This window comes from Salmo salar, chromosome 10, assembly GCF_965601325.2.
Source record: "Salmo salar chromosome 10, fSalSal1, whole genome shotgun sequence".
Lineage (NCBI taxonomy): Eukaryota > Metazoa > Chordata > Actinopteri > Salmoniformes > Salmonidae > Salmo > Salmo salar.
In genome coordinates, this window is record NC_138300.1 from 19,798,770 (window position 1) to 19,824,841 (window position 26,072).

Sequence of the window (26,072 nt, forward strand, 5' to 3'; positions counted from 1 at the left end):
ACTCCCTCTAGTGGTGGTAGCATTTTGTTAGCCCAGCCATACACGCATGTCTACCGCGGAGTATTGTGGGTGTCAGTGAGGAAGTAAAATGGCGGACCTGGCAAACGAAGGTAAGGAACTGCTCGTTGGGGGGAAATATAAACAAATCTAATGATTCACCACAGTGAGTGCATGTAGTTCAGACAGCGACGGGACTGTCAGCAGATGTGCAGGGAATGCTCCGTTTCGCCAGCAGCGCGATGTGGTGGCAGCGATTTGACTAAACAGCATATGTTAAGAGTCCCGGCCTTTGCTATATTTTACGTGGGGGAGGAGTGGGGGGCGGCAGGCCGGACCGTGTGGCACAACCGGGGGAGGGGCAGTTGTCAGACGTGAAAATATCGCATCTGTAGCGAGCGAACAATACCTTCCGATTTAACTGCATTTTTGTAAATCTATGTATGTGTGTTCCAATTTTAGAAATCAAGCACATGGAAGCACAAACAATATACATTTAGGGCTCTGTGTGGGTCACATGGGAAACACACCGGGTGGAATTTTGCTCTTATCGAATAGCCTTTTTAAACCTCCCACTTTCACCATGTAGCTATCTGCAGTATGCCTTCTATGTTCAAAACGCCTACATCAGGTAGTTATCGTTAAAACACAGTTAACATGTCCCAGCTTGGCTATTTTTATTTTTTTTTGCATGGCGGGGCTGTTTTCAGACAACTGGATCTTGTCATTGCTCGATGTTACAGGTGTCTATCCCATTGAGGTACAGCCTACAATGTTGCGAGTTCAATGCATAGCTATACTGTACCAGAACTAGATAGCCTAGTTGCGTAATAGGATTTGCAAAGTACTTAGTTAGATGGATTTTAATGAATTACTTTTATACAGTTTCAAAACAATCCAATTTTATATACGTAGAATGATGCCAATACAGAAAGATATCGTATTGAACAGTAGCTATCACGGTACATAGAGCTGTACATAGAGCTAAGGCACAGCTACCGAAAGTTCAAACCTTCAACTGGCTCTTTACTCTGGACTTATTTTTCTGATTTCACCACCAAAAATAACAATGGCTTGCTGTAATAACTTTTCTTCGGTGTATGCTGATTCATTCAAATGTTCATTCAAATGTTTAAGATTTAATGAAAATTTGAAGTTGTGCAGCTATCCCAAAAGTAAGAGGCTTAGACATTATGTGAATCGAAGACTAATGAGATTAATGCCTGTAGACACTTTTTTTCTCTCTCCAGAATGTCACTGTAGAGGGGTCTGGAGTTAGTCTGTTTGACAGCTGCTCCATTGAAAGACACTAGAACCCCAATTCCATGTTAACGTAAAAACCCCTCTAGCTTCTCTTCTGTGTCCTGGGTTCCTTTCTCATTTCGTCCGCAGTTACTTACGATGCGTGAGGTCATAGGAGACGTGCCTGCCTATCACACATAATTAATTTCCACCAGTTTCCAATTTCAATCGAATGACAAGAGGAATCAGTTGTTTTGGTCTTGACAACTTGTTCCCCTTACTGAAACACTTCTGATTTTCCTTCTGTTCTTAGCAGGAATAGTATGAGATGTTCAGCTTGTGATAGTTAGAGCCAGAGGTAGGGATCAGAATTGACAGCGTTGATGAGGACAAAGGTGAGGGGATCTATGCTGAGTATGTAAGTGACTCAGAAACAACCAGTTTGCACTCAATCTACCTTTAATGAGAGAATGTTTTGGTGCGAGGTGGATCTTTGTGATTTATTTCCCCTTCCAAATCATTTTTGCCTCATTGAAGGTAGTTTGGTTGCAATGTTGTGGACTTTTATTTAGTCCGGCACCTGAATTCTGGTGATGTAATAAGCCAGCGTCACCTCACTTATTTTTAGGCAAGCTACTCTCTCAGGATAAAGAACTAATGCTATAGGCTACATGAAGTAGATTGAGTTGCATTGTAGCCTTTACTTTAACTTAACAGACATTCCTCTGTCAATGTCAAGAGACTGAAAGAACTAGCCTAGTCAGAAATGCTATAGACTACATTTCAAACAAGTATAGACTAGTGTGTAGGCTATATCGAGTGTAACTCGGCATTGTTTCAAAGTTAGATTAAATCAAGGAAGTGCAGTCTTTGATCCACTTCCTTAATCTGATAGTTTAAGTGCATTTTGTGACAAGGCAAATCCATGTATTTTCCTTCTGGTTTTTATAAAAAGGGGGAATGTTTCATTGCCGTATCACAGAGAATAGCAGTGATGTGGTTGGAGGCATCAGTAAAACACTGTATTTATGCAGAACTCAAATACTTTTCAGTGTGAATCCACCATCTCTGGCAAGCATTTATGCATGTCTTTCACACCTCCAGGGCACATGAGCAATGCTAAGTCATCACAAAGCCTTGTGCCTCAGCTGGGGATGACTGACCACATAAACCTTCAAGCTACTAGGTCTATATATTGAAAAGCTATCTTTTATATCTGCTTTTACTGTTCAGTGTCAGTAGCAAGCGCATTTGCCTGCCCAGCCTTCTAAAACAGGTAATGTCCTTGCCGCCCTTTCGTTCAGAATGTTTCTCCTCTCATGGCCATATCACCTTCACCATAGCTCCTTTAGTTTTGTTTCTATATATTTATTGCCTGATTTATTGGGTCAACCCCAGTGTAGTTTCATCATGTTGACCCGGATCCCTAAAAATACGAAGCACCCGTAGGCGGTCAAATTATATAAAGTCATACACACATCCTCGCAATCAGATCCCATCCACGTGGCTTACCCTAAAAATAGTCAAGGGCAAATTTTAGCAGCAGTGAGTCATTCTAGGGTTGATATCATCCTTCAGATCCATCTGCTGGGGCTGGCAGTCCTCCACTCATCCTACCCGATCACAACTGGCACGTCTCCCTCAGCTGTAGAAGACTATTCCAGCTGGACTGGGGTTAGTGGCTAGAGCCTCTTATTCAGGGAAGTCTCATGACTAGAGAGTTCTAGTTATAGCCTGGGGAGAAGATTTATTTGGTCCTGGCTGGGGTACTATCAAAGCTGAGTGGGTACTGACAGTGACAGGGAGTCTATTTACACTGACTGGGATGCCTGAGCCCTGAGGTTAGTGGTGTTCTGGGGGAGGTGAAGCAAGTGCACATTTCAACAAAACCTGTTACTTTTTCACCTTGGCCTAACCTGCAGGTCTTTGTCAGCTCTGTAGAATTTCATTTAGGCTTGGGCGGTATCCATATTGTCATACCTTCATACCGACGTTGTGCCATACTGGGATCTTCGGTAATACCGGCACTGTTTTCAAACCCCACTGATACTCTGTAATCTGAAGGTTAGCAATGCTAACAAGTACATGTCAAATCCCATAGAGAATGCTGTCTAAATGCTAAAGAGCGCATTGCGAACAGTTTCTGACCTAAACTATACAAGTATTAGCAAACCAAATGCACAACTGCAGAGCATTCAGCACATTTTAGACAGTTAACTCAATAGTTATAAGATATCTAACTGGCAAACATTTAGTTGTGAATTGCATACTGTAATTACACTACATGACTGAAAGTATGTGGACACCTGCTCGTCGAACATCTCATTCCAAAATCATGGGCATTAATATGGAGTTTGTCTCCCCTTTGCTTCTATAACAGCCTCCACTCTTCTGGGGAGGCTTTCCACCAAATGTTGGAACATTGCTGCGGGGACTTGCTTCCATTCAGCCACGAGCATTAGTGAGGTCGGGCACTAATGCTGGGTGTTTAGGCCTGGCTCGCAATCAGCGTTCTAATTCATCCCAAAGGTGTTCGATGGGGTTGAGGTCAGGGCTTTGTGCAGGCCAGTCAAGTTCTCCACACCGATCTCAACAAACCATTTCTGTATGGACCTCGCTTCGTGAACGGGGGAATTGTCATGCTTTGTTGCCACAAAGTTGGAAGCACAGATTCGTTTAGAATGTTGTATGTTGTAGTGTTAAGATTTTCGTTCACTAGAAATAGCCCGAACCATGAGAAACAGCCCCGTTCCATTATTCCTCCTCCACCAAACTTTAGAGTTGGCACTATGCATTGGGTCAGGTAGCGTTCTCCTGGCATCTGTCAATCCCAGATTCGTCCGTCGGAATGCCAGATGATGACGCGTGATTCATCACTCCAGAGAAAGTGTTTACACTGCTCCAGAGTCCAATGGCGGCAAGCTTTACACCACTCCAGCCAACGCTCGGCATTGCGAAAGGTGATCTTAAGCTTGTGTGCGGCTGCTCGACAATGTAAACCCATTTCATGAAGCTCCCGATAAACAGTTCTTGCGCTGACATTACTTTCAGGGGCAGTTTGGAACAGAGTAGGGAGAGTTGCAACTAAGGACAGACAATTTGTACATGCTATGCGCTTCAACACTCGGCGGTCACGTTCTGTGAGCTTGTGTGGCCTACCACTTTGTGGCTGAGCTGTTGTTGCTCCTAGATATTTTCACTTCGCGATAACAGCACTTACAGTTAACCGGGGAAGTTATAGCAGGGCAGAAAGTTGAAAGTCACTGAGGTCTTCATTAAGGCGATTGTTTATGGATATTGCATGGATGTGACCTCGATTTTTATACACCTGTCAGCAACGGGTGTTGATAAATCCACTAATTTGAAGGGTGTCCACTGTCCACATACATTTGTGTATGTATATTGTAGATCACCAGTGAGTGACTTACAAGGCTCCGGTCTTTCGTCATTGTGTGCTTGTAAACAAACACCAAATCAAATTTATTTATATAGCCCTTCTTGCATCAGCTGATATCTCAAAGTGCTGTACAGAAACCCAGCCTAAAATCCCAAACAGCCCATGACTGGGGACTACCGTAAGCCTTTTAATAATGTGACAGGTGAAATGAAGAACGCAATTTTCTTTATCTCCTAACGTATTACAAACATTGACTGCAAAGTATTTTAAAAGTAGCTACAAATATTCAAATGGATTAAAAAATCTTCCAAGGAAATAATTTTGACGCTATTGAAAAACCATTCCGTGTCTTTTCTAAATACCCCGGTATACGGTATACCGTCCAAGCCTAATTGGTAATATTTGTAATTTAGGAGTACAGAGAAGGCTCATGAATAGAATTAGAGGGGTTTTATGGACAATGTCAAGAGACGTCATCATAAAGGTTAATCCGTTACAGTGTACGCCCTGTTTATGCCTGGGGTAGGGGGTTCTACTAAGCTATATGGAATTGTTTTAAGGTCATACCAAGGATCATTTAGCTATTTGATTTAGAATTTTAAGACCTCTTGAAGTATCAAAATAAAAAAATATTTGATGAGAAATGTTATTTGGTCTTACTGCTATTAGCCCATACAAAAGCATTGAATAACAGATTCACTAAATGGAACAGATGTCCGCCCAAAAAAATCAAAGGAAATTTGTGTCCTTTGTTTGCGACAGATGATAAACAGGAAACCCAATAAAAAAATTAAATAAATAATAATTCTATGTATTTTTGGCACTAAAAATTCTCCATATACAGTACCAGTCAAAAGTTTGGACACCTACTCATGCAAGGGTCTTTCTTTATTTTTACTATGAAATAACACATATGGAATCATGTAGTAACCAAAAAAGTGTTAAACAAATATAAATATATTTAAGATTCTAAAAAGTAGCCAAACTTTGCCTTGATGACAGCTTTGCACACTCTTGGCATTCTCTTAACCAGCTTCATGAGGTAGTCACCTGGAATTAATTTAAATTAACAAGTGTGCCTTGTTAAAAGTTAATTTGTGGAATGTCTTTCCGTAATGCATTTGAGCCAATCCAGTTGTATTGTGACAAGGTAGGGTGGTATACAGAGGATAGCCCTATTTGGTAAAAGACCAAGTCCATATTATGGCAAGAACAGCTCAAATAAGTGAAGAGAAACAACAGTCCATCATTACTTTAAGACATGAAGGTCAGTCAATCTGGAAAATGTCAAAAACCATCAAACGTTATGAAACTGGCTCTCATGAGGAACGCAACAGGAACGGAAGACAGAGTTACCTCTGCTGCAGTGGATAAGTTCATTAGAGTTACCAGCCTCAGATTGCAGCCCAAATAAATAATTCACAGAGAACAAGTAACAGACACATCTCAACATCAACTGTTTAGACGATACTGCATGAATCAGGCCTTCATGGTCGAATTGCTGCAAAGAAACCACTACTAAAGGATGCCAATAAGAAGAAACTTGCTTGTGCCAAGAAACACGAGCAATGGACATTAGATCGGTGGAAATCTGTCCTTTGGTTTGATGAGTCCAAATTTGACATTCTTGGTTCCAATCGCCATGTCTTTGTGAGATGCAGAGTAGGTGACCAGCATGGCTACCACAGCATTCTGCAACGACACGCCATCCCGCCTGGTTTGTGCTTAGTGGGACTCTCATTTGTTTTTCAACAGATGGACCAACCACACCTCCAGGCTGTGTAAGGGCTATTTAACCAAGAAGGAGAGTGATGGAGTGCTGCATCAGATGACCTGGCCTCCAGAATCACCTGACCTCAACCCAATTGAGATGGTTTGGTATGAGTTGGACCGCAGAGTGAAGGAAAAGCAGCCAACAAGTGCTCAGCATATGTGAGAACTTCTTCAAGACTGTTGGAAAAGTATTCCAGGTGAAGCTGGTTGAGAGAATGCCAAGCGTGTGCAAAGCTTTCATCAAGGCAAAGGGTGGCTACTTTGAAGAATCTCAAATATAACATATATTTTTATTTGTTTTACACTTTTGGTTACTACATGATTCCATGTGTTATTTCATTGTTTTTATGTCTTCACTATTATTCTAAAATGTAGAAAATAGTAAAAAAAAAAGGAAAAACCCTTGAATGAGTAGGTGTGTCCAAACTTTTGACTGGTGCTGTATACATTTTTTTCAACTTGTACCGGGGGACCTTTGACTAGATTTTGAGTGGATTTTCCCTTTAAGCTTTTGCCCAAAGATGTGCGAAATTATATCTTCAACAGTGACATCTGATTTCTCTTGCAGAGAAACCTGCCATAGCCCCACCTGTGTTTGTGTTCCAGGAAGATAAAGCACAGAAGGTGAGAGACTCTTTTCACACCTCTGCTGAAAATTGAAAGTGTGACGGCACACTATGAGTCAGACTTGGCTTCACACTGGCTGGATAATTCACTCAGTTTCATGTGTCTGACTGTCTGTTTCTTCCTCTCTCTCTTTTTCTGTCATACCCATAACAGAGATCAGCAGAAGGGTCCAGTGCTGAGGATGGAGAAGGTAAGGATGAGGAGGATAACCTAGCAGGTTATGGTTCTTTGGAAAAATGACACGTCCATTTTATATTACTGTATTGTAGTTACTTTGCTAATCTTTGCTGATTCTGTCTCCTCTAGACTCTGATAAAGATGAGAGTAGTTACTGTCCCCCGGCCAAGAGAGAGAGAACATCATCACTAACACAATTCCCACCCGCACATTCAGGTAATTGTACGTTTTGTTGAATTAAAATATTATTTTGTTAGTGTGTAGAGAAAGGGTCTGTACTCATGTTATTTCTCATTGTCTCTTGCAGTTTCTAAGAACAATGTGTTCATGCCATCCAGTTTCTGTCAGTCCCCGACAGGAAATAATTCAGATTCAGAACCTGGTGAGTTCCTGAATAGTTGTCTTAAGATCTCCTTTTTAATTTACTTGGTATTTGTATGATAAGGAGAATGACCCTTGAAGAATCATGACAAGAATGGTTTGCTTTTTCTCCTTAATCAAAGTTCTGGCCATCTCATATTCCCTCTCTTTCTCCATCTTTCTCTGATGTCAACAGAGGAGAAGACGGTTGGATTTCGCCTGAAGCCTCCCACCCTGATCCATGGACAGGCTCCTCGTGCAGGTGGCTGCTCTCCCCTGTCAATTTCAGAGAGGCTTTATTGTCCATTGAGTGAAATATGAAATGTGTTTCGGGGGTTTCAGCACACAGGCTCAGTCACAAAAGCAATGTACAAAACATCACAATAAGTTGGAAAGAAGATGGCCCTTGTTTGTCTGGCATTGGTCTGTCCAGAGCCTTATATTTAGGCCAAGTATAATGTGTTGCAGGCGTCCCGAGCCAGAAGCCCAAGGAGCAGCACCGCAGCGTACTACGACCCGCAGTACTGCAGGCCCCTCCGCCTAGCAAATCACTAACCCTGACCGGTAGGTACACTGAGGAAAGCTTAACCTCAAAGTCTTCAGATCCTCTCAGACAAACAGCTCTGCTACTTCCTTCTGTTCTGCGATGGCCATTCTCCTCCAGCTTTCTTTCATCTCAATGTGCTTGGACAAAACATCTGTTGAGGGAAATCTAGCCATTTCTGGAATGTCCCTGACTCTCCTCTTGTGGTCCTCATAGGTTTGAACAGTGGTACGAATGGAGTGAACAGATCGTCCGATGGTCTGCCAGTCACCCAGAACAACACAGAGAACTGTGATGGCTCCACAGACAATATGGCCAAGTCACAGGTAAGCTGAGAGGTCAAAGGGTGCCACGCTAGCTACATGTTTCCTGATTGGAAGGGCTCCACAGTGGCCGATAAAAACCTATATAGTTATCAAGCTCCTAACAACAACAGAGAACACAACAGGACACAAGGAAGGTTTTATTCTTGGACATTTAGCATGGAATTTCCATGAATGTGTCTCGCTGCTCTCATCTTTCTAGGAGAAGAAAAGCGAGAGCGATGAGAGCAGGAATGGAGAGAGAACAGATCCTCCTGTGGAATCCACATTTGTATTTGGTCAGAATGTCAGAGACCGAGCCAAGGTGGCTTGAATAGTTAACTAAAGTGCATGTCATATGGAATACATTTGAAAGATACTCTGGGCTTTGCCTCATACCTAACAACACCCCATTGAGGTGTGGGTAAATCAAATTATAAACTGGGTAGTTCTGGCCCTGAATGCTGATTTGGCTGACAGCCGTGGAATATCAGACCTTATACCACGGATATGACAAAACATTTATTTTTACTGCTCTAATTACGTTGGTAAACAGTTTATAATAGCAATAAGGCACCTCGGGGGTTTGTGGCATATGGCCAATATAAGGGCTGTATTCAGGCACTCCACGTTGCGATGCGCTTTAAGAACAGCCCTTAGCCGTGGTATATTGGTCATAAACCACACTTCCTTGGGCCTTATTGCTTAAATATAGCAGCCTCTTGTGGCCTTGCATGCTTTATTATGTGAGTTTTATGTTCTTTTTGTTGTTATTTGTCTGATCATTACCTTTTTTCCCCCATTCGTCTAGGTTGAGGGAAGCAGTGAAAAGAAAGTGTCTCTGTCAGCAGAATCAGGGGAAACCAATTATTTCCTACAGTACAGAAGCACTCCCAGGTTAGTCTCTCATGGATTCTGGCTCCAATGGATATGATCAGTTATCACTTTTATTAGGCTAATACTTTATCACAATTTTATAATGTTATTAATATAACATCCTTTCCGCTGTATGTTTTCCACCCAGCTTACAGAAGGCTGAGAACAACACCGACGACGGGGCTAAGTTTGTGTTTGGACAGAACATGTCGGATCGTGTCCTGGTGAGACGTGTTGTTTTGTGAGGCTAATCTACTCATCTGTTATCTCTGTCGTTTTTCTATCATTTGTTCCCCTGCCAACTAAAGACAGGATCCACAAAGTTATGTTAAAACATGTTGTATCACATTCTTGTTTTGCAGAGTCCGCTGAAATGTGAGCAGGCAGCAGAGAGCAGCAGAGATCCCCCTGCCACCCCGCCATGTGAGCCACCCTCACTGGACAGCAGCCCCGACAAAGGTGGGCAGAGAAAATAAGATACATACATTCATGTTACTATGCCCATATAATAATGGCAATCCAAGAAAGGAGAGACGGGCTTATTTTCAGGTGTCCAACGTGTCCTCCTTGTTTGCTGTTCATTTTCAAATGGGTTTGTGGTTCTCTTTGCAGATACCAATGTGACAGAGTCTTTGGAGGAGTCGGCAGCGGCCTACACCAAAGCCACAGCCAAGAAGTGCTTGTTAGAGAAGGTAGAGGTCAGAACTGGAGAGGAGTCGGAGAGTAATGTACTACAGGTATGCACAAGCTCTAGTTGTTTGTTGTTCAATGTTAGTGCATTTATAGTAACGTTCAATTTACTTCACCAGAACATTTAGCAGTTGTTGATGTAAAGTTACCCACAGTAGTTTTGTGTTTACATGTCACCTCAGACAGGGTTGGAAATAGGCTGAAATCGTCAATTAACATTCATCTGACAATGGAATGTTCTTATTTTTTTCTCAGGTCCAATGCAAGTTGTTTGTGTTTGACAAAGCATCTCAGTCTTGGGTGGAGAGAGGCAGAGGTCTACTGAGGCTTAATGATATGGCCTCCACAGAGGAGGGATCGTTACAGTCCAGGCTAGGTACAGTCATTGCAGTGGCATAACACTTGAATCAAATCATGTCAAAACGTAACTCCCGTTTGAATGTATTACATTGGTTATTATATGCATTGTGTATGACCTGAGTTTGTGCTGTTCTGGCCCTGTAGTGATGAGGACCCAGGGCAGTTTGCGTCTGATCCTCAACACCAAGCTGTGGCCCCAAATGCAGACGGACAAAGCCAGCGAGAAGAGCGTCCGCATCACAGCCATGGACACTGAGGACCAGGGGGTCAAGGTCTTCCTCATATCGGTACGAGTAAGACGACATTACTTATTACATAGTAATTACTAAGGATGCGCACGGTTATTGGAATATCCCAATATGCGAACGGACGTTAGTGTGCGATTACTTGAGTGTTCATCTTAGGAGAAAAAAATTGTAGACCTATTTTGACAATGAAAAAGCTTTGTCTAAATAACTTTATCCATTTGACATTTTTATCTACAAGGATATACCATAACATTTGAAATTCTTAATTTAATAAAACAAACTTTTGAATGTTGTTTTTTGAACGGTACTTTGAGCTACTGCTGCGCATTTATCCCTCCAGGCTGCCCTGACATCAGTATGCTATTTTCCCCACTTCAAATAGCTATTACAGGCACTCGCCTAACAGAGTTTCCACAATATCTGACATAGATCAATGCAAAACACTAACCAGATAACCTTTTTGTAACAGAATAAGTTCTATCATGGTGAAAACTTCTTGTCTCTGTTGCTGCAAGCCAAACTTTTGGAGAAAAGCAGATATCCGCTGTTTACTTCTGCCATGTGCATTTGCGTCATTCAGAAAGGTCCAAGATTGAATTTCGACTTTCTGGATATCTAAAAAAATGTCATGTTATTTGAATAGTAAAATATTTTGCCCATCCCTAGTAATTACACTATAATTACATGGTAAATAGATGAGTTGAGTATATCTAACACTGCCATGACATTCTGTATAGTACTGATGTGTTAGTTATGTGACTGTTCCAGGCGAGCTCTAAGGACACGGGTCAGCTGTACGCAGCGCTGCATCACCGTATCCTGGCACTGCGGAGCCGCTCAGACCAGGAGCCAGAGCCCCGGGTCCCCATTCTAGACGGCCACATCCCTCACCCCCAGTCTAACGAGGAGGATAGTGATGAGGACGAATCGCTCACACCCACTGCCAACATCACAGGTAAACTATAGAACCCTTTTAATCTAACTGTTACCCTAACTGATCTAATCACCCCAAACGGATCTGAAGACCTCTGTCGTGAAAATTCTTACACAGGGACACTCAGTCAATCTTAAAAGAATCAAAATAATTGTTTGTCAGTGCGCTGGAGAGGTTGCAACAAACTTGAACGTCTGTCAGGAGCTCTAACGGGGCAGTCCCGTTAGTTCCCTTACATACTTATATTTGCATGATTCAGCTTATTCATCATTCATAATTCATGTTTGCTTAAGTCATGTGACGACCAATACTGTCCCGTACCTCACGAGGCTTCTTCTCTCTAAGCTGAGACCTTGAAACTGAGATATCCCTTTCTCTAAAAAAGGTTCAAAATCAAATCAAATGTTATGTAACATGCGCCAAATACAACAGACCTTACAGTGAAATGCTTACTTACAAGCCCTGAACCAACAATGCAGTTTTAAGAAAAATAAGTGTTAAGTATTTATTAAAATAAACTGAAGTAAAAAAAGACAAGAAAATAGAAAAATAACATAACAAATAATTAAAGAGCAACAATAAAATAACTGTAACGAGGCTATATACAGGGGCTACTGGTACAGAGTCAATGTGCGGGGGCACAGGTCAGTCGAGTTAATTGAAGTAACATGTACATGTAGGTAAAGTGACTATGCATAGATAATAAACAGAGCGTAGCAGCGGTGTAAAAATGGGGATGATGGGGGAGGTCAATGCAAATAGTCCGGGTAGCCATTTTGATTAGCTGTTCAGGAGTCTTATGGCTTGGGGGTAGAAGCTGTTAACCTCTATGGGCTAGGCGGGACGTAATCGTCCCACCTACGTAACAGCCAGTGTAATCCAGTGGCGCGATTTTCAAATACCTTAAAAATCCTATTACTTCAATTTCTCAAACATATGACTATTTTACAGCTATTTAAAGACAAGACTCTCGTTAATCTAACCACACTGTGCGATTTCAAAAAGGCTTTACAACGAAAGCAAAACATTAGATTATGTCAGCAGAGTACCCAGCCAGAAATAATCAGACACCCATTTTTCAAGCTAGCATATAATGTCACAAAAACCCAGAAGACAGCTAAATGCAGCACTAACCTTTGATGATCTTCATCAGATGACAACCCTAGGACATTGTTATACAATACATGCATGTTTTGTTCAATCAAGTTCATATTTATATCAAAAAACAGCTTTTTACATTAGCATGTGACGTTCAGAACTAGCATACCCCCCGCAAACTTCCGGGGAATTTACTAACAATTTACTAAATTACTCACGATAAACGTTCACAAAAAGCATAACAATTATTTTAAGAATTATAGATACAGAACTCCTCTATGCACTCGATATGTCCGATTTTAAAATAGCTTTTTGGTGAAAGCACATTTTGCAATATTCTAAGTACATAGCCCAGCCATCACGGGCTAGCTATTTAGACACCCGGCAAGTTTAGCCTTCACCAAAATCAGATTTACTATTACAAAAGTTTGATTACCTTTTGTTGTCTTCGTCAGAATGCACTCCCAGGACTGCTACTTCAATAACAAATGTTGGTTTGGTCCAAAATAATCCATCGTTATATCCAAATAGCGGCGTTTTGTTCGTGCGTTCCAGAAACTATCCGAAATGGTAAATCAGGGTCGTGCGCATTTCGTGACAAAAAAAATCTAAATATTCCATTACCGTACTTCGAAGCATGTCAACCGCTGTTTAAAATCAATTTTTATGGAATTTATCTCGTAAAAAAGCGATAATATTCCGACCGGGAATCTCCTTTTCGGTAAACAGAGGAAAAAACACAAAGACGGGGGCGGCCAGTGCACGCGCCTAAGCCCACAGTCCCTTGATCGGCCACTTGAGAAAGGCGATAATGTGTTTCAGCCTGGGGCTGGAATGACGACATTCAGGTTTTTCCCGGGCTCTGAGAGCCTATTGGAGCCGTGGGAAGTGTCACGTTACCGCAGAGATCCTTTGTAATGGAATGAGATGTCAAAGAAAGACAATAAATGGTCAGACAGGCCACTTCCTGTAAAGGAATCTCTCAGGTTTTGACCTGCCATTTGAGTTCTGTTATACTCACAGACACCATTCAAACAGTTTTAGAAACTTTGGAGTGTTTTCTATCCAAAGCTAATAATTATATGCATATTCTAGTTTCTGGGCAGGAGTAATAATCAGATTAAATCGGGTACGTTTTTTATCCAGCCGTGAAAATACTGCCCCCTAGCCATAACAGGTTAAAGGTCTTACTCACATTGGCTATGGAGAGCATTATCACGCAGCGATCCGGAACAGCTGCTGTTCTCATGCATGCTTCTGTGTTGCTTGCCTCGAAGCGCGCATAGAAGTAATTGAGCTCATCTGGTAGGCTCGTGTCACTGGGCAGCTCGCAGCTGTGCTTCCCTTTGTAGTCCGTAATAGTTTGCAAGCCCTGCCACATCCAACGAGTGTCGGAGCCGGGGTAGTAGGATTCAATCTTAGTCCTGTATTGAAGCTTTGCCTGTTTGATGGTTCGTCGGAGGGTATAGCGGGATTTAGAAATTGATAAATAGAAAAGCACAAACATACAATTTCCATCACATTCCATCCTCTTATCACTTGTGTGATAATAATCATTACATTTTAATGTAAGATTTAAGCTTCTATCAAAAGGAGGTTCTATGAGATTACATCATAGTAAAGGTTATACTTCTATTAACTACATTATAATAAATCCTAATAAAGCTTGATAAAAATTCTATTGCAACTTCTTTGCAATAAGGAATTGAGACAAAGCTTGAAGTTTCAAGTGTTTAATACCAAGGATACAGTCAGCTGAGTGCATGCATTTAGAAAGTTTACAACCCATTTTATACTCTTTCCCCCCTCTTGTAGGTGTCACCTCCCCAGCTATACATTTTATGACCCCAATGAGTTTCCCTCTGGCTCCCCTGTGGAATGTCCATGGTCCTCTCTCTGTTTAGCTAGATGTCAGAATCACACCCCGTCCATCTTCTGTTCTGGGCCTGACCCTGCTCTCTGATCCAAGGCAATTTTCTCTTGTCTGATTAGGTCAACATTTCTAAATTAGCATACACACAGTTTCATGGCCTAAACTCCATTAACAATTCTACTAAACTCTTCAAAAGGCTGGTGCTGGCTCATCAGCTCAGTGTTCACATAATGGGAACAGGTTAAGGGTTTAGATGACCTTACCCTCAACTTGTTAAACGAAAACAACCTTCAATCATTACTCATCTACAGGGGGAAATGGGAGCTCTTCCAGAGTAGTCAGCTCATTAGTTTCACCATCCTCTGGAGGAGCATAAAACATGATAGCTGCTGAAATCTTACCAGCCAGAGAGGCACAGATCGCCTTACAGCATGTTAACAAAACAAAACATAGTCCAGAGCCTCTGTTTTGCAGAGCCCAATTACACAATTATTTTAGCAATGCCAATTTTCTCTACGTCTCTAGAGATCTCCCAAATTTGGTCTAGGGCACATGCATATTGACTTTCACAGGGAAGCGAGAGAACACATGTTATAACAGTTTCACATCAACCTTGATAAGAATGAGATTGGGGCAAGGTTGGCACAAGCTACAATCGAGTGGCTCTCCTCACAATTTAGGGGCATAGCTCTGTCTCAAGAAGCCTTTCCAAATCATAATTATAACAATTGATAAAGAATCCAACCCAAATTTATAATGACAGTCCTTATTGCTTCACGTTGGTTCTATCACTACAATTTAAGACCCTCAACTTAGCACACACAGATACTGGTAGAATGTACATTGACATACAGTATATACATCTTATATTTCTAGCATTAACTTTTCTCATCACTTGTGGTAATGACAGCTTGGTGTTTCTTCATGTTGTTTTTCAGATAGTGTTTCACTTCGTCCTTTTAACAGGACATGTTCAAAGTGGACAGCCCTTGATAATGTCTCTCACCTGAGCCGCCACAGTCCTTTACAGTCCATTATGTCTTGTCCCTTTTCCTACCAGTACACCAGCAAGTTTGCACGGGATCTCTCCATGCTCACTCCATGTGGACTGTTGTCGCACTCCTGAGAGAAAAGGCAGTTGATAGCTTCGTCTGAATGCTGTGTACAGGTTTCTGGCTCAGACTCAGGCCTCAAGGTAGTGGTGAAGGACCATATTGAATGCCATTTTCACCATTACTTCAGCCGGTTAGGGGGGGTTTGAGGTTCACACTGTTCTTGGTCAAATTATCCCTTCCATGCATCTAGACACCATCTGTGGTCACCTTCGCCATAACCTCGGGAGAGGACAGACAAGAACAACAGTTTAGTTTAGGGAATTTCTGATTCAGGAAATCCAGACAAATTATTAACTGTATGACAAATTATTACTACTACCCGATTCTTAACCTGTTGGGGTGTAGGGTCAGTATTTTCACGGCCGGATGAAAAACGTACCCAATTTAAACAGGTTACTACTCTGGCCCAGAAACTAGAATATGCATATTATTAGTAGATTTGGATAGAAAACACTCTGAAATTTCTAAAACTGTTTGAATGGTGTCTGAGTATAACAGAACTCGTATGGCAGGCAAAAACCTGAGAAAAATCCAAGCAGGAAGGGGAAAGTCAGAATTGTAGTTCTTCTTTTGATTCTCTATCGAAACTACAGTGTCTGTGGAGTGACGTTGCACTTCCTAAAGTTTCCATTGGCTGTCAACAGCCTTCAGAAAGTGGTTTGAGCATTCTCCTGTCACTGGGCAGATAATAGGAGCTTAGTTACTGAGTGGATGGCCTGGAGACAAAGGGATTGGATATGCGCAGTCACGTGAGCGCACCGTTCCTTCTTTTTCTTCTTGAATGAATATGCTATTGTCCGGTTGGAATATTATCGCAATTTTACGTAAAAAATACCATAAAGATTGATTTTAAACAGCGTTTGACATGCTTCTAAGTACGGTAATGGAACATTTTGACTTTTCGTCTCTGGTTCCGCGTTCGAGCGTTATGCCTTTGGATAAGTGATCTGTACGCATGAACAAAACGGAGGTATTTGTACATAAATATGGATTATTTCGAACAAAAACAACATTTCTTGTGGAAGTAGCAGTCCTGGGAGTGCATTCTGACGAAGATCAGCAAAGGTAAGAGAATATTTCTAATACTAATTCTGAGTTTAGGTTGCCCCGAACTTGGCGGGTGTCTGTATAGCTCGCTGTGATGGCTGAGCTATGTACTCAGATTATTGAAAAATGGGCTTTCTCCGTAAAGCTATTTTAAAATCTGACACAGCGGTTGCATCCAGGAGTAGTCTATCTATAATTCTTTAAATAATTGTTTTATATTTTGTCAACGTTTATGATGAGTATTTTTGTAAATTGATGTGCACATTCACTGGGAGTTTTGGTGGGAATACATTTTCTGAACATCACGCGCCAATGTAAAATGCTGTTTTTGGATATAAATATGAACTTTATCGAACAAAACATATATGTATTGTGTAACATAATGTCCTAGGAGTGTCATCTGATGAAGATCGTCAAAGGTTAGTGCTACATTTAGCTGTGTTTTGGGTTTTATTGACACATGTCCTTGCTTGGAAAATGGCTGTGTGATTATTTTTGTCTATGTACTCTAACATAATCTAATGTTTTGCTTTCGCTGTAAAGCCTTTTTAAAATCAGACAATGTGGTTACATCAAGGAGAAGTGTATCTTTAAAATGGTGTAAAACGGTTGTACGTTTGAGAAAGTTGAATTATGACATTTTGTTGTTTTTGAATTTGCCGCCCTGATATTTCACTGGCTGTGTCCCGCAGGTGGGATGCTAGCTGGGACGCTCCCACGTAGCCCATAGAAGTTAATACAGATTTCTAAAACAAATGTCAAAGAGAATAACAACACACAGTTGAAACCATTTTTTCCCCTCCAAATTGGCTTATACTCCCCTATCATCTTGGTGATCTCACTGCGGAGGTACAGGTCAGGGAGTTGAGGGCTAATGCTTAGGGAGAAATCCTGAGCATCCAGCAGACCCAATCTGGAGAGATGTTTTTATTGAAGCAAGACATAAAAAGAAAGAAAATAAAACAACAGCAATACACATCACTTGATGTGGGGGGAAATTCAATCCATTTGGAGTAACTGTCAACCATTACCAACATCTATTTTTTTCATATTACAGGCACGAATGTGAAGGCATCAATACATCAATTTGCATATTTACTTAAGGGCCCTAGGGGACTGGTAATTCCCTCTCTTGGATACATGAGTCACATTGTGATTCATGCGTCCAAAGAAACAACACTGCATGTTAAATCCAAAATAAACAAATTAGAATAACAAATCATATTAGAATTACAACTCTTGATAACTCCATAAGGAAATAATTGTATCCCATCAGGTAATGGAAAAATAGACTAGAGACAGGCGTCCCTCATTCAGGGGCAGCGCTATCTCTCTGTCCTTCTCGTGGTCTGAATCACACATGAGACTATTGATAAATTATCAACTTCTTCTAATTATTAGTGTTTACATAGCCCATTTAAATCTCACCCAATGTCTCCAGTCTTTCTAGTGAGGGTGATCAGGCCTCACCAGGAAGTCAGAACAGAGGTCACAGGTCATTCCACCCCATTAAGTGAGTGTTTGTTTTCCTGTACCTCAGACATTATTTAAAGATGTTTCCAATATTTCAAAAATGTTGTGTGTCAGATTTACATTTCTTCTTATCAAGAGAATTTACGTGTACACCCAAAACTCTGACAATATAAACTTTTGTGTACAGCATCCTAAATCCAAAATAAAAAGACCCCATACAATAAATCAAACAGATTATTAACCACTACCAAATATTCATTAACAGGTGTGTGTGTGGTAAAAATCGTAGATTAAAAACAAACAAAATGGCCAGGCCTTACTTCATTTGGGAGCTCCCTTAACCTCTATGGGCTACTACTCAACAGCCAGTGTAATCCCGTGGCGCGATATTCAAATACCTCAAAAATGCAAAAACTTCAATTTTTCAAACATATGACTATTTTACACCATTTTAAAGACAAGACTCTCATTAATCTAACCACACTGTCCGATTTCAAAAAGGCTTTACAGCGAAAGCAAAACATTATGTCAGCAGAGTACCCAGCCAGAAATAATCAGACACCCATTTTTCAAGCTAGCATATAATGTCACATGAACCCAAACCACAGCTAAATGCAGCACTAACCTTTGATGATCTTCATCAGATGCCACCTTAGGACATTATGTTATACAATACATGCATGTTTTGTTCAATCAAGTTCATATTTATATCAAAAACCAGCTTTTTACATTAGCATGTGACTAGCATTCCCACCGAACACTGCCAGTGAATTTACTAAAGTACTCACGATAAACGTTCACAAAAAACATAACAATTATTTTAAGAATTATAGATACAGAACTCCTCTATGCACTCTATGTCCGATTTTAAAATAGCTTTTCGGTGAAAGCACATTTTGCAATATTCTCAGTAGATAGCCCGACATCACAGGGCTAGCTATTTAGACACCCAGCAAGTTTAGCACTCACCAAAGTCAGATTTACTATAAGAAAAATGTTATTACCTTTGCTGTTCTTCGTCAGAATGCACTCCCAGGACTTCTACTTCAATAACAAATGTTGGTTTGGTCCCAAATAATCCATTGTTATATCCAAATAGCGGCGTTTTGTTCGTGCGTTCAAGACACTATCCGAAAGGGTAAATAAGGGTCACGAGCATGGCGCATTACGTGCCAAAAAATTTCTAAATATTCCATTACCGTACTTCGAAGCATGTCAACCGCTGTTTAAAATCAATTTTTATGCCATTTTTCTCATAAAAAAGCGATAATATTCCGACCGGGAATCTGCGTTTAGGTAAACAGACGAAAGAAAATAAAGCATGGAGTCGACTCGGGCACGCGCCTAAGCCCATAGTACTCTGATCGGCCACTTGCCAAACGCGATAATGTGTTTCAGCCAGAGGCTGCCTCGATATCATTCAGCTTTTTCCCGGGCTCTGAGAGCCTATGGGAGCCGTAGGAAGTGTCACGTTATCGCAAAGATCCTCAGTCTTCAATAAAAAGAGCCAAGATGAACAACAACTTGTCAGACAGGCCACTTCCTGCATGGAATCTTCTCAGGTTTTGGCCTGCCATATGAGTTCTGTTATACTCACAGACACCATTCAAACAGTTTTAGAAACTTTAGGGTGTTTTCTATCCAAAGCCATATTATATGCATATTCTAGTTACTGGGCAGGAGTAGTAACCAGATTAAATCGGGTATGTTTTTTATCCGGCCGTGTCAATACTGCCCCCTAGCCCTAACAGGTTAACAGCTGGATCCGGGAACCTTAAACTGCTCTTCTAAGGCACTTGCCTTAGCAAGCCTTTCAAAGGGAGAGATACAGAATCATTGATAAACATGAAGAGAAAAAAAACTTGGTATCGGACGTTCCATCAGTCGTATACAGAATTATCCTTCAGACACATCGAATAGGCGCTTTCTAAAGTAAACAATCCCAAAGCCCCTCTCTTGTAATCAGTCATTTTGACTTTGACATACAGTTCTGTACAAACTGTCCCTAATTTCCCCATTGTCTCGCTTACAGCCTGTTTCAGTTCAGTGTATACTGGAAGCTATCTATTGTTCCACAGGAAGGTTATCTCTAACCCAAACAGAGAGCATAGATGAGAGAGCATAGAACCAGGCATTTAAGAGTGAGCGGCCTCTAATTTAATCAGTCCCAATGCTCAATCAAATTACTAAGATATTGCATCGTTAGAGGGCTATCTGTAAGCCAATTACCATTCACTCTGTAACTTTCATTAGTCTCCATGTTTCCTTCAACTAGGACTCCCTTACTCCCAATAGGAAGACCTTCTCAATCTTCTACTACTAATACACACGGATCACTCTCAAACAACATTCTGCAAGGTTGAAAACAAATCAAAACAAACATGCATTTCTCCTTATTGGAAGGCATTGTTTTCATTTTTGTCTACCCTAACAATGTTACTCTTAATATTTATTTCAAATTTCTGTTGGATATTCACTTTTTGCTTCACACTTATTAAATATCGATTATTTTAAGATTCATATATAATGTGCCAAATTTATAAAATACATCGGTCAATTCAGAAGGAGAGAGAGAAACCGTTATTATAACTGGGCTAGCACTGCCTATCAGTCCACTGTCATTGGAATGTTCTATCCATAAGGTTTCTGGCACCTGAGACAAAATAGATTGGGAGACAGTCTCAGACCCCCACTCCTCAATTTGCCTGCTTACTCATTGGTTTAATATCTCATCGTTTTGGATATCAATGAAAACTCCAGGAGTACAATAAATTGTTTAGTTAAAACTATTTCTAGTTTTTTGTTTGTTAGGGGTAAGTCAAGTCCCGTACAATGCTTTAACCTTATCATAACTCAAATGATCTCTAAAGGGACCACTCCGAACATTTCGCAGAATATTTTTTACACCACTTATGTACGTCTACGTGTGGGTGTGCAAGTTAAATGTTATTATTTTTTCTATTGTTACTTCATCAGATCTCTAGTAACCCATTAAACAAATATTATCTTTCTCTAATAACCCATTATACATTTGTGTTACATCACAAGTTCCTCCTCTACACTAGTGTTATATTCATATAGGAGTTTAAATATTCACTAGTGTTCTATTTAACAGCTTATTCGGAAATAATACTCTCTTCTTTCATATCTCCACACACATAATAACGTTATACCATCAAACTCCACGGATGGGTCATGTTATCCTCATGTAATCTAAAGTCATGTTATCCTCAGAGACATGTCTCATTAGTAACAAGGATAACATGTTGTCTTCGTTACTAATGAGACATGTTATCTACTGAGACATGTTATCCTCGTCACTACTGAGACATGTTACCTATGAGATTTATGAGACATGTTATCCTTTACCTGTAGATCCAACAGCGGTGGTGGACAGAGCCCTAGATAACGTTATAGATCAAAAAACTCAGCTCACAGAACTGGTTGGGGCATTCATTCACCTCTTTCACACATGAGCTAGTCCCCTGACAGCTCTCAATCACTCAATAATTTATAGCTATATTTCAATCTCAATCTTGTTATCCAAATTTCAATCAGCTTGATATCCACATTTCAGTTTTATAAGCCTTATTCCAATCTTAATAGTAATAATTTAAGTCCATGCATTATCCAAATTTCAATCTCAATCTTGTTATCCAAATTTCAATCAGCTTGATATCCACATTTCAGTCTTATAAGCCTTATTCCAATCTTAATAGTAATAATTTAAGTCCATGCATTATCCAAATTTCAATCAGCCAGATTTCCATCAGCTTAATATCCACATTTCAATCTTATAATCTGTATTCCAATTTTAATAGTAATAATTTAAATCCATGTATTATCCAATTTTCAATCAGCTTAATATGTCATATCCCACAATTAGAGGTCGGCCGATTAATCAGAATGGCCGATTAATTAGGGCCGATTTCAAGTTTTCATAACAATCGCTAATCGGTATTTTTCGCCACCGATTTGCCAAATGTTTAAATATTTTTTATTTTATTAGTTTGGGGGGGGGGGGCATATATATATATATATATATATATATATATATATATATATATATATATATATATATTAAGAACACATTCTTATTTTCAATGACAGCCTAGGAACGGGGGTTAACTGCCTTGTTCAGGGGCTGACTACCTGTTACGCGAGGGCAGTAAGAAGCCAAGGTAAGTTGCTAGCTAGCATTAAACTGATCGTTTTTTATAAGATAAATCTTAACATAATCACTAGTTAACTACACATGGTTGATGATATTACAAGTTTATCTAACGTGTCCTGCGTTGCATATAATCGATGCAGTGCCTGTTAATTTATCATTGAATCACAGCCTATTTCGCCAAACGGGTGTTGATTTAACAAGCGCATTTGCGAAAAAAGCACTGTTGTTGCACCAATGTACCTAACCATAAACATCAATGCCTTTCTTTAAAATCAATAAACAAGTATATATTTTTAAACCTGCATATTTGGTTAATATTGCCTGCTAACATGAAATTGTGTCACATCTCTAGTGTTCATTGCACGCAGAGTCAGGGTATATGCAACAGTTTGGGCCGCCTGGCTCGTTGCGAACTAATTTGCCAGAATTTTACGTAATTATTACATAACATTGACATAATATAACTCATAAGCATTCACTCAGACAGCACTTTCGTGCGTTTTGCCAGCAGCTCTTCGCTGTGTTTCAAGCTGTTTATGACTTCAAACCGGGTGGGAATAATTTGTGGAACATTCCAACAATAAATCTATTCCAAAAACTTCGTAAATAACAAGGTTGCCAAAAAACAACGCATACAAAGTTGTATAGCGGCAGAATAAAATACCGGGTTGTGAGTGGTCTATTTCATAGCGTTTTTCACTCATCACGTTTATTCCGAAAAATGTCTGTCCTCACTCTGGTTGCCTATAGACAAACATTAAGAATAAGCTACGTGGTGAGTTGATGCCTATTCGGCAGCTAGTTAGCTAGGTTTGTATGCGTTGCTACTTTGTATGCGTTGTTGGTTGGCAACCTTTTACTTTACGTTTTTTGGAACAGATTCCTGTTGGAACGTTCCACAAATTATACCCACCCCTTCAAGCCTGTCAACTCCCAAGATTAGGCTGGTGTAACCGATGTGAAATGGCTAGCTAGTTAGCGGGGTGCGCGCTAATAGCGTTTCAAACGTCAATCGCTCTGAGACTTGGAGTAGTTGATTCCCCTCCTCTGCATGGGTAACGCTGCTTCGAGGGTGGCTGTTGTCGATGTGTTCCTGGTTCAAGCCCAGGTAGGAGCGAGGAGAGGGACGGAAGCTATACTGTTACACTGGCAATACTAAAGTGCCTATATGAACATCCAATAGTCAAAGGTATATGAAATACAAATCGTATAGAGAGAAATAGTCCTATAATTCCTATAATAACTACAACCTAAAACTTACCTGGGAATATTGAAGACTCATGTTAAAAGGAACCACCAGCTTTCATATGTTCCCATGTTCTGAACAAGGAACTTAAACCTTAGCTTTTTTACATGGCACATATTGCACTTTTACTTTCTTCTCCAACACTTTGTTTTGCATTATTTAAACCAAATTGAACTTGTTTCATTATTTATTTGAGGCTAAATTGATTTTATTAATGTATTATATTAAGTTAAAATAAGTGTTAATTCAGTATTGTTGTAACTGTCATTATTATAAATAAACAAATAATAATAAAAAAATCGGCCGATTAATCGGTATCGGCTTTTTTGGCCCTCCAATAATCGGTCGACCTCTACTTACAATCACACATTCACATCCATATTCACTTATTACTATTCCCAAACACACCCCATGTGCATCTTCAATGGTTCTCTTGTCGCTACTTGCTATACATATAAATAACACCCCGTATTCAATAATATCTTGTTATTTCGTAGTGGCGGTAGACGTTTCTTCTAAATGCCTACAGACAGCTGTCAGCGGGGCATTCCATGATATTGTTACGCCCTCACACTAGTCTTCTCATAAAACTACTGAATAGTCTTCTCTCTAGAAGATTATGGGTATCTTTTTATGGGTTACTCGCCTTGATTTCATTCATTTTTTTCCCTCTCACTTTTATACATTTTAAATTGACTTACTGAAATCAGTTGCCATCCCTCAATTGTTGGCCGATGATGTGTCTCCTCCTGGGCAGCTCACAGTAAGGGTCTGGGTGGGTCTCGTCATCTTTAGGTCAGACGGGAATTTCCCTCACGCTTCATAATATGTGCCACCGATTTTCCTCGCAGACGCCAACTGGATAGCGAGGCTTCTCTCTAAGCTGACACCTTGAAACTGAGAGAGCCCTTTCTCTAAACAAGTTTCTGGGCGTACTGCGAAATTCGTTCAATCAGTCACTTGCATGAACACAGAAATTGGTTTATAGAATAGCACAAACATAGAACATAGAAATTGGTAAATAGAAAAGCACTAACATAACAATTTCCATCACACCCCTTACTGTGATTTATTCAAAAAAGTGAATTGATGATATCTGGACAAAATGATAGTCCAAAAGTGTTATCTGGTGTTCCAAGGTAGTGATCTGGGAGACCCCTATCGATGGTCCATAAAAGTTATCTCGGGGTTCAAAAAGGTCGCCTGGACATGCCCCCTAACTGTCAAACAAACATATTTTAAAGTCCAAGTAAGTGATCTTGGACACCCCCACTGATGTGCCAAAGAAGGTATCTGGGGGTCCAAGGAAGTTATCGGGGCATCTTTGAATGGGACTTTTTACTTTTGTACTTTTTCATTGGATGTTGTCAGTTGTCTTGGATGTTGTCTTATTTGATTCAAGCTACATCGCGCCCATTCAAAAGGTCCAAGAATGTAATTTAAAACAACAGTCCAATGACAATCACTCACCATGCCTGTCTCTCCTCTCCCTAGAGGGTCCAGAGGTCCAGGCCAGCGGGAGTGGGTCCTCATAGCGCCTGCCCCCCTCCACCCGCTGCAGTCAGGACCCCTACAGGCACCTCCACGGACACCTCAGTCCAGCATTTCCCCAATGGTCAGAGGTCACAGTGGAGTTCCAGGAAGGATCCTATGCAGGTGCTACTAACTTAACTCTGTGCAGTTCAGTCTCTCTGCATTCGCAGTATATCCGGGATGGATGGTCTTTTTGTTTGTTTTTTATTTTAGTTTTTTTAACCTATAGAACTGAAAAATATATATTTTTTGGAGTTTGAATTGTCGCTCATCATATTGATGAGTGAGACGTTGCAAGACGGAATGAGAAAGCAATTTTCTTCTCTTGCCGATGTAAGTACATTCTAAAGAGCTTGCCGTTAAAAGTGGGACCTCTTTATCCACCTTGCAAGAAAACAGACCTCAGGCACTTCAAATCCAGTGGGGCTTGTATTTTGTTCAGAGAGGTAAAGATCTAGTTGCCTAGCAAATAATTGTTTATAAAGTCTTTTTTATTTCACTGAGTTGTCTGTCATTGAAGAGTGTCTGAACTCTCACTTCAAGTTTTATTTTGTGTTTTAAGTCCGTCGATACCTCCTTTGGCCACTTAGTTGTTTAGTCTGTAGTCTACATTAGAAATTATTTTTGACCACAAATCATTTGAAATAGAAGCCCTTGTGCAAACACCTGCTTTGACGTAAATGATTTAATAAAGAATTCCATTTAATAATGGAGTTGACCTGTGTTCATTATTATGATGATTATTATTATTGATAGTTGATATATCGACTTTGATTTTGAAGTTCATTCGAAAATGAACCTATTTTGCAAATAAGCTAGTTGGATTTGATAGTTTTACAACAGGTTTTTTTCCATGACCCCAAAGTTTTCCCTAAATATAGATGTTAGATTTGTTTGTTTCAAAAATATAAAACATTTTTAGATGGATCTGAAAATATATCATTTTCCCAAATATATATTGAATAAACCAATTTTATTAGTTGTTT

The 26,072-nt window shown here is 40.2% G+C and overlaps 1 protein-coding gene across 1 annotated transcript; it reads left to right on the plus strand.

Moving 5' to 3' along the window:
• Positions 1-74: 74 nt before the first annotated feature.
• Positions 75-26,072, plus strand: ranb3 (Ran-binding protein 3). Its single transcript, NM_001146453.1, is given in 4 exon segments — positions 75-110; positions 6,978-7,033; positions 7,190-7,203; positions 25,051-26,072. Coding segments are annotated over 4 exon segments (261 nt in total). The 5' UTR covers positions 75-88; the 3' UTR covers positions 25,220-26,072.